Raw genomic sequence first — 11810 nt, forward strand, 5'->3', positions numbered from 1 at the left:
GGCAGGCTCTCTGTCCTCAGGGCAAGACATCCAGAGGATGAACACTGACAAGCTTCTACAGGACTGAGAGTGGACTCCCCCAGCAGCCCACTGAGATCCCACATAGTTGCCTCTAAGGAGTAGGGACCAGGCCCCAGAGTAAGACCTATCCTAGACCTGCCCTAACGAAGCCCAGCCAAGTCATGACGAGATTTCCTGGGGACGCACTTTGGAAGCTGAGTGCCTCCAAGGTGTGGAGCTTAGGAAGCACTTCAGACTGTCCTCAGGTCCACCCTCACGGAGCGTAAAACCAAGCCTGCACAAGTTCAAGGTGAGCACCTGGGAACAGACTGTCTGCTAGAACAAAAATCAACACTCAGGAAAGACAGCAGAATGCACACCCTCTAAATGTATTGTCACAATTCCAAGTACACACTCAGAAATCACTAGACATAAAAAGATACAGGAAAATGTAATTTCCAGTTAAAGAAAGAAATCAATCCATAGAAATGAAACCTGAGATGGTCCAGATATTGGCTTGGCAAACTATGACTTTAGAGCAGCTATTGTAAATACGTATAAAGAATCAAAGGAGATATCTTCAAAGATTTAAAGGAAAATATAATTTCCATGAGTGAACGTATACAGAATCTCAGCAGAGAAATGGAAGCCATGAAAAAGGAGAATTCTAGAACAGAAAAGCACAGGAGTGGAAAGTAAATGTCCACTGGGGGGCCCAACAGCACATTGAAGGTGGAAGAAGAGAGGTGAATGTGAAGACATTTGAATAGAAATTCTCCAGTCTGAAGAAGAGAAAGAAAGAAGAATTAAGAGAAATAAAAAGAGCCTGTGAGACAATATCAAAGAGTACATCAGATATGTCACTTCAGCCTCAGAAAACAAGAGAATGATAGGGAAGCATGAAAATGGTTTGAAGAAATAATGAACAACTTTCCTAAACATGATTAAAAAACATACCCACTTAGAGATCCAAGAATCTTGGAAACCCAAAGAAAGATATATATGAAGAAAAATATATCTGGGCACATTGTACTTAAAGCGATGAAAACCAAAAATGAAGAGAAAAATCTAAAAAGTGATGAGAGAAAAACCACTTTCCATACAAGAAAAAAGATAACAACACCTGACATCAGAAGTAAGGGAGGCCAGAAGGCAGTGGGATGACATCACTAAAATGCAGAAGCCAAAAGTGCCAAGCAAGACTTCTACATCTAACCCCTAGGATAGAAAACAATCCTACAAAATTGAGGGTGAAATGGAACATTTTCAATAAACAAAAGCTGAGAGATTCCTCACCAACGGATCTGCACTATAAGAAACACTGAAGGATGCCCATTAGGGAGGACAGAAATGGACGCAGGTGCATCCAAACCTTCAGCAAGGTAAATATCAACGACTCCCGTTCACTCAGCTAGTAATAGACCAGAAGGCAATGGACTGTTTTCAATGTGTCCCTCAGGAACTAGGGCATATTGGGACATGTGGTCACATGTGGCTGCCCCAAATTCTCCTTAAGCGTGGTTTTGACCTGTGGTCAGGGCCAAAGGAGGAGCATGGAAGAGCTGACCTCGTGGACTTGTGGCTTGTCCATCAAGCTCAAGGTCGTCCCACTGTGTGGTCTCACGGAGGCTCTGGTTCCCTGGTTTTCCAACTTCTGACCATGCTTTAGCCCAAGTGGTCTTCAACCCTGGAGTGACAATACTGGGATGTGTGACTCAACCCAGGGCTTCGTGGGGGAGTCCCCATGCCCAGACCAGGTGCAGAGGGTCCTATGGGCACAGCCTCAGAGGAGGGAACACTGCTGCCCTGAGAGATAACCGCTTCCCACGAAATGGCACCCTCCGTGGAAGAACGTGCTGTGGACCACGTGGAAAGAGAACAGAGAGCCAGGGGATGTGAGCAGGAACATGGAATCCACGCTCCAGCCCACTTCTTCCCGCCCTGGGGGGTGCATCAGGGAACTCCATGCTAGCTCCACTCTCTCCCAAACCTGCTGTGCAGGGGCCAGGATGATGGGACCCTTGGGTGGGGAGAGGAATCCGGCATGGCCAGCTCAGCCCCTCGCTCCACATTCCGTCCTCCTGGGCGGCCCCTGCAGAGGGGTTTTCTGCAGCCACCTAGTGCTGCCTGACTAGGTGGGCAATGCTGAGGTGTGACGCTGGGCGTCCACGGTGCTCATCCACCGAAGCCATGCTCCCCACGGACCCAAAATGATTGATACTGTCATCTGCCTTCCCCTTGCTCTCGTCTGTCCCAGCTGATTCAGGACTTCATGATGTGTCAGTATTGAACCTCTAAAGCCCCCACATAATTGGGCAAAATGATAAAGACCACGGAATCCACAGTGAAACCAAGAACTGCAAACGCCACTTCCCCATCTGTGGTGATGAGAATCTGCCCACATCAGGAAATCCTTCTAAATCTTCCTAATTGAACGTGTGTGCAAATAGGACATCACCGACCCCTTGAATGGTGTTAAAGATTGGTAACTGTTGCATTATGAGATAATCCACATAAGATTCTCAGCACACTGCCAGGCACAAAGGGGGAACTCGGTACATGGTTGTTACTGTGACAACGTTGTCCCCGCACTCCCCAGTGAGGAGCCCAGCCCCGTGGCTCTCGTCAGCTGGGAAGACCTTCTGGATCCCTGAGTTTCCAACTTAAAATGGGGGACCCACAGCCTGGAGAGTATGACTGTGCCTGTGCAGACAGACAGCACCACATTTAAACTTAGGAGGGACCTTGAAAATCATGGTGTGGGGACCCTGTCCCCAGATGACAGCCCTTCACCATCACACCTGGGCTCCGATTCCAGAAACTTCATGGCCACTGAGCCACGGGGAGTCTCCAGAGGGGAGGAGCTTCCTGAACTGGGTCACGTCAACCACAAACTCCAGGAAGAGACCCAAGTAGAGGAAGACGAGGAAAACAACCAGGCAACCACCAGGAAGGCGTCTGTATCTATGGGTTCGGGGTTTTCGCAGATCCCACACAGAAGGGAGAGCGAACATTACTTGTCTCTCTCGGCCTGGCTTCTTTCACTAGTCATGGTTATTTTAAGGTTTCGGTCTGTTGGCTCCAACATCTGGGTCATTTCCGAGCCCAGTTTTCTTGATTACTTTGTCTCTTGACAATGGACTGATGTTTCCCTGCTTTGTTGAATGGCTTCTAAGTTTTGCTGCATATCAGATATCGTGTATTAATCAAAATGGACATGAACACTATCCTCCTGGAAGTGGGTGTGTCTCTTCTTCTGTCAGGTCAGCAGTTTCTGTCGGGGGAGGTTTGAATCAGCCTGGTCAGATGGTGCCCTTGGTTTGGGTTTTCTTGCTCTAGTGATGACCTTCATGGTACCAAGGACTTCCGATTCCTCCTGCAACGGGCTTCTGGCGGCTGGTGCTTAGGGCCAGAGCTGGGGGAACAGACCTCCTGCTCTGCCCGAAGTTCTCAGCTCCCCCGAGAGGTGGCATATGGAGCAGCACTGAACACCCATCAGCCTTTCCAGGTGGCGATGGATGCTGCACACACTGCTGTGCTGGTTAGGTGAGACAGGAGGCAGGAGGGCTCTCTGGTGTCCTGTCCAAGTGTCATCTTCAGCAGGCCCTTGTTCCTGGGACCTGGGGGGTGAGGCTTTCTCACTTCCTCTCACTCCTCCTTGGGATGGCCAGACTCTGCTTTGTATTTGAGGGGGTGTGTGAGAGTTTCCTGCACCCCGTCTTGTAGTAATCCTTTAAGGACCATGCGGGACCCACTGAGGGGGAGGCAATTGTTCCTTCTGCCCGTCCCCATGCACACTGCGAGTCTCAGTGGGCTCAGCATAAGGACAGCACCTCCTCCTCACTCCCTCCACCGACCAAGGACCACCCCAACCATCATGTGAGCCATCGGGAAGGGGGCTCAGTGGAGGGGCTACAGGGCCTGTGATTTGTAAACACCTTCAAGGACAGAACTTCAAAATATATGAACAGAATCGGGCCGGCCCCATGTCCAAGTGGTTAAGTTTGCGCGTTCCTCTTCGGCAGCCCAGGTTTCCACCAGTTCAGATCCTGGCCGTGGACATGGCACTGCTCATTAGGCCACGGTGAGGCTGCATCCCACATGCCACAACTAGAAAGACCACAACTAAAATATACAAATATGTACTGGGGGGAATTTGGGGAGAGAAAGCAGGGGAAGAAAAAGAAGATTGGACACACTTGTCAGCTCAGGTGTCAATCTCCAAAAATATATATGAAGATAAAATAGACAGACAGGCTGCATTGGAAATCACAATTTATTTTGCTCACAAGGAGGTTGGTTTCCTGCTGGAAACAGAGAAGGACCCTGGGAGCCAGGGCTTCCGTGAGGGGATGGGCAGGTCAAGGAGGGATCCAGATCATCCTGCCACATCCTCACCACGCAGTTCAGAGGGGTCGGTGAGCACGCTTTCCATCTGCCGCTTGCAGAAGCTGGAGGCCCACTCGTTCCGGGAGGGCTACAGGTGTGGACCCGTCTGCACTGATGCAGCTGAGAAGGGACTCGCGGTCAATAGCAGCAAGGGGAGCTGCAGGAGATGGGTCTGCAGACCAGGGTGGGGCAGGACGGCTGGCAGCACCCAGAGGACTGGCAGGAGGGGGCCACAAGTATGGCAGGCTTGCAGCTCACAGGCACACGCACGAAGGACTGGCAGGAGGGGACCCCACACACGGAGGGCTGGCAGCACCCGGAGGACTGGCAAGGGGCAGACACAAGCACGGTGGGCTCGCACCTCACAGGCACGCGCAAGAAGTACTGGCAGGTGCGGGCCACACACAGGGAGGGCTGGCAGCTCACAGGTGAGCACACGGCTGGCTTGCAGCTCACCGGTGTGCACACGGCTGGCTGGCAGCTCACGGGTGTGCACACGGCTGGCTGGCAGCTCACCGGTGTGCACACGGCTGGCTGGCAGCTCACCGGTGTGCACACGGCCGGCTGGCAGCTCACAGGTGTGCACACGGCCGGCTGGCAGCTCACAGGTGAGCACACGGCTGGCTGGCAGCTCACAGGCACACAGCAGGATGCCTGGCAGGGGCTGGGCGAGCAGCAGGATGGCTGACAGCCTGAGGAGCAGCTGGGGTGGCACATGCTGGCGTGGGGCTGGGCTGCTGTGGAGGAGCAGGGCGGTGGTGTCTGCAGGCTCCTTCCCGGGGCGGCCTTTATACCCGAGCGGCAGGTGTCTACACAACACGGAACACGATGGTGTCTTCCTTGTTTTGCTTCTTCCAGGCTGGCTCCCAGAACTTGGTCTGTGGTGTAGAGGTTGTGTTGTTGGCTTGGCTCTAACCTCATGACTAACTGCCCCTTCCTCCAGCTCTTGTTACACCCGGAAACCGGAGTGTGTCCTGGGGTTTCGAGCTGGACTGAGGGCTGGCCTGGTGGGTGCACAGGAAGGAGACAGAGACCTCGCACCTAAAGGGCAAGTGCAGACTGAAGGGTGTGGTCACAGAGAACTTGTGGGAGGGGTGACCTTGGATCTTTGTCTGGAGGAAGCCTCACAGTTAGAGAAGGGAGATGAAGAAAGCCAGTGACCTCCTGCATGGAGACACAGCCCCACAAAGAGCACAGCTCGACCCAACACTCCCCAGGGATGTGTGCAGGGGCGAGTGGAGGGCACCTGGGGGCTGCGGCTGGAGAGATGTGGGCTGGATGTGGAAGGTCCGACTCTGGACATTTCCAGCAGAGCACCCCAGGCAGCTGTGTGGCCTGCGGATGTCACCACGGGGTCACTTGGGACCTGGGTATGGGGGTGCCTTGTCTGGGAGGGGGTCTTTGCACTGCCTGTTTGGGACAGCCAAGGAGAGGGAACACAGTCCCTGGAGTCCAGCAACGCTCTTGCCTCCTCCCTGGGGCTCTTCCTGTCCTTGCACAGCCCCGTGGAGTCCACAGGGAGGGTGGCAGAGCGAGTCTCATGCAGCACAGTCTGCCCTCCCCGGTGCTGCCGACTGTAAAGCATGGATTATGAAGTTGGATAACCCTCTGTACCATTTTTACAATTCAAGGTCTCTTTTACTTCGCCTCCACTCCACCCTTGAGTGAGGGAGTTTTGAGAAGTTAATGCAGAAGATGGTATTTCTGAACAAGTAGCTCCTGAGGTGACAGACCCAGGGCTGGATTTACAAGATTTCTCTGCAGCAGGTCCCTATACACTGACACACAGTTCACGCATTCCACAAACGCACAGCCGCCTGGGCCCAGACACACACTCACGGGCAGGACCTGTTTGTGCCCCACTCCTGAGTTCTCCACAGGGGAGACTCCCACTACACTCCGGGCCCACCCTACACCCACCCACTCCTCACTACCCCTGGCAGAGGGGCGAGGATCACCACAGGGGTGACCCTGGAAAAAGGCGTGAGACCTGCCTGCCTCCCTGCAGGGAACACTGGTCTGCTCTCCTTGGCCAGGGCAATCTCAACACACAGAGTCGGACCCCGTGGGTGGTCTGTGGTTTTCCAGGATGGCCTGTCCCAATGGAAGAATCCGCTTCATTCAGTTCTAGAAATCACGCTCCCAGCCAAGTCCTCCGACCGTTATCTCAGTGACAGCAGGTGGATTTTGCTCCACCTGCCTGACAGCTGCCTCTCTCCATTGCTTCCACACTGAGACAAAGAGGAATGGTACCCAAAGACCTCCTCAAACCACTACCACTGTTGCATGGACCACGAACCTTCGAGACTACACAGAAGATGAATATGGAGAACAAAACAATACTGGGAAAACTTCACAGAATGACTAGTACCAGACAAGCCCTCCCATCAACTCTACAACTCAGGGAAAATGAAGAGACATCCTTTTCAGGCCGTGGTCAACAAGCAGAACAGACTGTGACCCCTGAGAGAAAAGAAACGTACAAGATGAGCTCCACGGGCACCCAGACCAGGTCTCTGCCTGGCGCCAACTTCCCAAATGCAGAACAGTGAGCTCGAGTTGGAGCAGAATATGAAGACCCTGCTCTGCTGAGGAGAAAGAGCTCAGCGTTGGGCAGTGGAAGCACCTAGAATGAGAAGAGTGGGGCGTCAAAAAGAAGAGACCTGTGCAGGAGTCTGGGTGAGAGGCCCCTGTAAATCTTGGAAGAAGGTGGGCTGTCTACACTCAGGGAAAGATCTCCAGAGGCTTAACACGGAGGAGCTGCTATAGGACTGAGAGTGGACGCCCCTAGCATGCCACTGACACCCATACCGTCATAGCTAAGGAGGAGGGACCACAGCCCAGGGTAAGACCTACTCTAGACCTGCCCTACAAAGCCCAGCCAACCCACAGCCAGATTCTCCCAGGAACACAGTTTGGAAGTTGAGTCCCACCACGGTATCGATCTTAGGAAGCACTTTGGACTTACCTCCAATCCCCCTAACAGAGTGTAAAACCAAGCCTGCAGGAGTTCAAGGCGAGCATTTAGTAACAGACTGTGTGGTAGAAAAAATCAATGGTCAGTAAGAGACAATAGAACACACGCTCCCAAAACGTACTATCATAATTTCCAATATACAATCAAAAATCACTAGACATAAGGAGATAAAGGAAAATGTAATTCACAGTTAAAGAAAAAATCAATCAATAGAAAGGACCTGAGATTGGCTTGGCAAACAATAACTTTGAGCAGCTACTATAAATATGTTTAAAGAATCAAAGGCGCTATCTTCCACGAATTAAAGGAACATCATTTCCATGAGGGAACAGACAGCAAATCTCAGTAGACAAATGCGGACTGTGAAAAAGGAGAATTCTAGAGCAGAAAAGCACAAGACTGGAGATTAAATGTCCACTTGGGGGGGGGGGCACTCACAGCAGATGGAAGACGGAAGAAGAGTGAGTGAAGCTGAAGACGCATAAATAGAAATTCTCCAGTCTGAAGAAGAGAAAGAAAGAAGAAGTAAGAGAAATGAAAAGTCCCTGTGAGACAATATCAAAGAGTCTATCACATATGTAACTGCATCCTCAGAAAACAAGAGAATGATAGGGAAGCATGAAAATGTTTTGAAGAAATAATGACGAATTTTTCTAAACTTGATTTTAAAAAAATACTAACCTACAGATCCAAGAATCCGAGAAAACCTGAAGCAAGACAAATACAAAGAAAAACATATGGGCACACACTAGTTCAAAAGATGAAAATCAAAAAGAGACAGAAAAATCTTCAAAGCAGTGAACGAAAAAAACCCTTGATGTACAAGGAAAACCGTAACAACAGCTGACGTTTCATCAGAAGCAATGGAGGCCAGGAGGCCGTGGGAGGACATCAGTAAAACGCTGAAGACAAATATGCCAATCAAGAAGTCTATAGTGAGGCCCTGGAAAAAAATCCTTCAAAACCGAGGGTGAGATGAAACATTTTCAATAAACAAAAGCTGACAGAATTCCTCAAGAGCTGACTTGCGCTGCAAGCAATTCCGAAGGACGCCCATTGGGTAGACCAGAAACGGGCCCGGGTAGAGCCTGAAACGGCAGGAAGCCAAAAAGAGAGCATCGTGTTTGCTCATCTAGTAATGAACTTGAAGGAGACTGACTGATTTAAATGTGTTTCTCAGTAACTAGGTCATATTTGGACATGTGGTCACGTGTGGCTGTCCCGAAATCTTTAAGTATGGTTTTGACCTGTGGTCACAGTCAAAGGGAGATCGTGCGAAAGAGACGACCCTGGAGGAGGGAGCAGCACTGCCCCAAGGGACGGCCACCTCCTGTGAAATGGCACCCACCATGGAGAACCTGCTGTGTTCAACGTGGAAAGAGGAGAGAGAGCCGGGGGATGCGAGGAGGAACACGGAATCCACGCTCCAGCCCACTGCCTCCCACCCTGTGGAGGAGTATCAGGGAACTCCATGCTATCTCCACTCTCTCCCAAACCTGCTGTGCAGGGGCCAGGATGATGGGACCCTTGGGTGGGGAGAGGAATCCGGCATGGCCAGCTCAGCCCCTCGCTCCACATTTGGTCCCCCTGGGCGCCCCCTGCAGAGGGGTTGTCTGCAGCCACCTAGTGCTGCCTGACTGGGTGGGCAATACTGAGGTGTGATGCTGGGCGTCCACGGTGCTCATCCACTGAAGCCATGCTCCCCACGGACCCAAAATGATTGATACTGTCATCTGCCTTCCCCTTGCTCTCGTCTGTCCCAGCTGATTCAGGACTTCAGGATATGTCATTATTGAACCTCTAAAGCCCCCACATAATTTAGCAAAATGATAAAGACCATGGATTCCTGAGTGAAACCAAGAGCTGCAAACGCCACTTCCCCATCTGCCGTGATGAGAACGTGCGCACATCATGAAATCCTTCTAAATCTTCTTAATTGAGTACCTATACCAATGGGGTATCACCAACGAATGGTAGTAAAGGTTGGTAACTAATCAATTATTCGATAATCCACATAAAGTGCTTAGCACAGCACCTAGTCAAAACTGGAACTTTGTTATTATTATTCTTATTGCAATAACACGGTCCCAGCACCCCCCAGTGAAGAATACAACAGTTTGGCTCTCATCAGTTGGGAAGACCTTCTGGATCCCTGAGTTTCCAAAGCAAAATGGGAGACCTCCAGTCAAGCAAGGCTGACTGTGCCTGTGCAGACAGAGGACAGGGTATTCAAATTGCAGAGGACCTTGAAAATCATGATGTGGGGCCCCCTGTCCCAACTGACGGCCCTTCATCATGCAATCCGGGCTCCAATTCCAGACACCACATATCCACTGAATCACAGTGAGTTCCAGCTGAGGAGGAGCTTCCTGAACTGCGTCACTTGAACTGCAAACTCCAGGAAGAAAACCACAGAGACGGAGCGGAGGAGAAGCACCAGGTACCACAAGGAAGGCATCTGGATCTAAGACAACAGTTTTCTTGTTTTTTAATTCCACATCTAAACGAGATCATACAGTATTTGTCTTTCTCTGGCTCATTGCGCTAGTCATAGTCATTTTAAGATTTCTCTCTGATAGCTCCAACATCAGGGTCATTTCTTAGCCCAGTTTTGTTGATTAATTTGTCTCTTGAGAGTGGACTGATTTTTCCCTGCTTTTTCGAACATCTTCTAAGTTTTGATTGAATAGCAGACATCACATATTAATTGAAATGAACACAAACACTGTTTCCTCCTGGAAATAGGTGTGTCTCCTCTGTCGGGTCATCAGTGGGGGGCAGGGGTGTGTGGTTTGAAGCAACTTGGTCAGATGCTAACCTTGGTTTGGCTTTTGTTGTTATTTTGATGACCTTCGGGACACCTAAGACTTCAGATTCCTCTTATGGTGGGCTGCCGGTGGCTTGTGCTTAGGGCCAGGGCTGGAGGCAGAGCATTCTTGCTCCTTCCTAAGTTTTCAGCTGCCCCTGCGTGCCTGGCACCCACAGGGAACCTCAACACACAGCAGCCCTTCTCAGGTGGAGGCTGCTGCTCACACAGCTGTGCTGGCCGGGTGAGTCGGGAGGCAGGGGAGCTCTCTCCCATCCTGTCCCAGTGTCAGTCTTGAGCAGGCCCTTGTGCCTGGGACCTAGAGCAGGAGGCTCTCTCACTCCCTGACACTCCTCCTTAGGATGGCCAGACTCTGCTTTGCATTTGTGGAGGGACTGTGTGAGAGTTTCCTGCCCTCCGTCTTGTAGTAATCCTCTAGGTTTCCTCAGAGGACTTGGGGCCCAGGCCTGTCCAATCCCCTACTCAGGAGGATAGAATTTTTTTCCTCTGCTCTTCCCTATCCACGATGTGAGTCTCTGGTGGCCAAGGTGGGGACATCTCCTTCCCCCCTCCACCCACCAAAGGCCCCCCACCTTCAGCTGAGCCATCAGGAAGAGGAAGCCATCAGGAAGATTGCTTGTGATTTGTAAACTGCAAGGAAAGAACTTCACAAATATCTGAAGAGAAAATAGAGGGAGAAGCTGCATTGGGAAAGCATAATTTATTTGGTTCACATGGGTTTTGGCTTCCTGCCGGAGACAGAGAAGGTCCCCGAGACCGAGGGCTTCCCTGAGGGGATGTGCAAGGTCATGGAGGGATCCCGATCAGAGTTCTGAGGGTCCGTTGAGCACGCTTTTCATCTGCCATGTGCAGAACCAGCAAGGCCATTGAGGATTTTTCGGGGAGGGGTACAGGTGTGGACCCGTCTGCACTGATGCAGCTCAGAAGGGACTCGTGGTCAATAGCAGCAAGGGGAGCTACAGGAGATGGGTCTGCAGACCAGGGTGGGGCAGGACGGCTGGCAGCACCCGGAGGACTGGCAGGGGGCAGACACAAGCACAAAAGGCCTGCAGCTCACGGGGGCACACACGAAGGACTGGCAGGAGGGGGCCACACACACAGTGGGCTTGCAGCTCACAGGTGTGCACACTGCTGACCGGCAGCTCACAGGTACACACACAGCTTGTGTGCAGCTCACAGGTGTGCACACAGCAGGCTGGCAGCTCACGGGTGTGCACACGGCTGACTGGCAGCTCACGGGCACACACACAGCTGGTTTGCAGCTCACAGGTGTGCACACAGCAGGCTGGCAGCTCACGGGTGTGCACACGGCAGGTTTGCAGCTCACGGGCACACAGCAGGATGCCTGGCAGGGCCTGGGCGAGCAGCAGGCAGCCTGGCAGCCTGAGGAGCAGCTGGTGTGGCACATGGTGATGTGGGGCTGGGCTGGTGTTGGGGTGGAGGCGGTGGTGTCTGCAGGCTCCTTCCCGGGGCGGCCTTTATACCCGACAGTGGGTGTCCCGGCAACACGGAAGCACACTGTTGACTTCCTCCTGGCTGTTTCCACCATGGTCCCTGCAGCTTCCTGTCTGGGGACGCACTCCTCTGTGTTATGCTCCACCATAAATCAGTTTGGCT

At 51.9% G+C, this 11810-nt stretch overlaps 2 protein-coding genes across 2 annotated transcripts; both read right to left on the bottom strand.

The window, feature by feature from the left end:
* Window positions 1-4258: 4258 nt before the first annotated feature.
* LOC124234073 (keratin-associated protein 12-2-like) lies at window positions 4259-5226 on the bottom strand. Its single transcript, XM_046651337.1, has one exon. It carries the CDS (start codon window positions 5104-5106, stop codon window positions 4528-4530), a length of 579 nt encoding a protein of 192 aa, XP_046507293.1. The 5' UTR covers window positions 5107-5226; the 3' UTR covers window positions 4259-4527.
* Window positions 5227-10878: 5652 nt separating this feature from the next.
* LOC124234071 (keratin-associated protein 12-2-like) lies at window positions 10879-11757 on the bottom strand. The gene has a single exon (XM_046651335.1). It carries the CDS (start codon window positions 11740-11742, stop codon window positions 11131-11133), a length of 612 nt encoding a protein of 203 aa, XP_046507291.1. The 5' UTR covers window positions 11743-11757; the 3' UTR covers window positions 10879-11130.
* Window positions 11758-11810: the final 53 nt, after the last annotated feature.

Source organism: Equus quagga, unplaced genomic scaffold (genome assembly GCF_021613505.1).
Source record: "Equus quagga isolate Etosha38 unplaced genomic scaffold, UCLA_HA_Equagga_1.0 69612_RagTag, whole genome shotgun sequence".
NCBI lineage: Eukaryota > Metazoa > Chordata > Mammalia > Perissodactyla > Equidae > Equus > Equus quagga.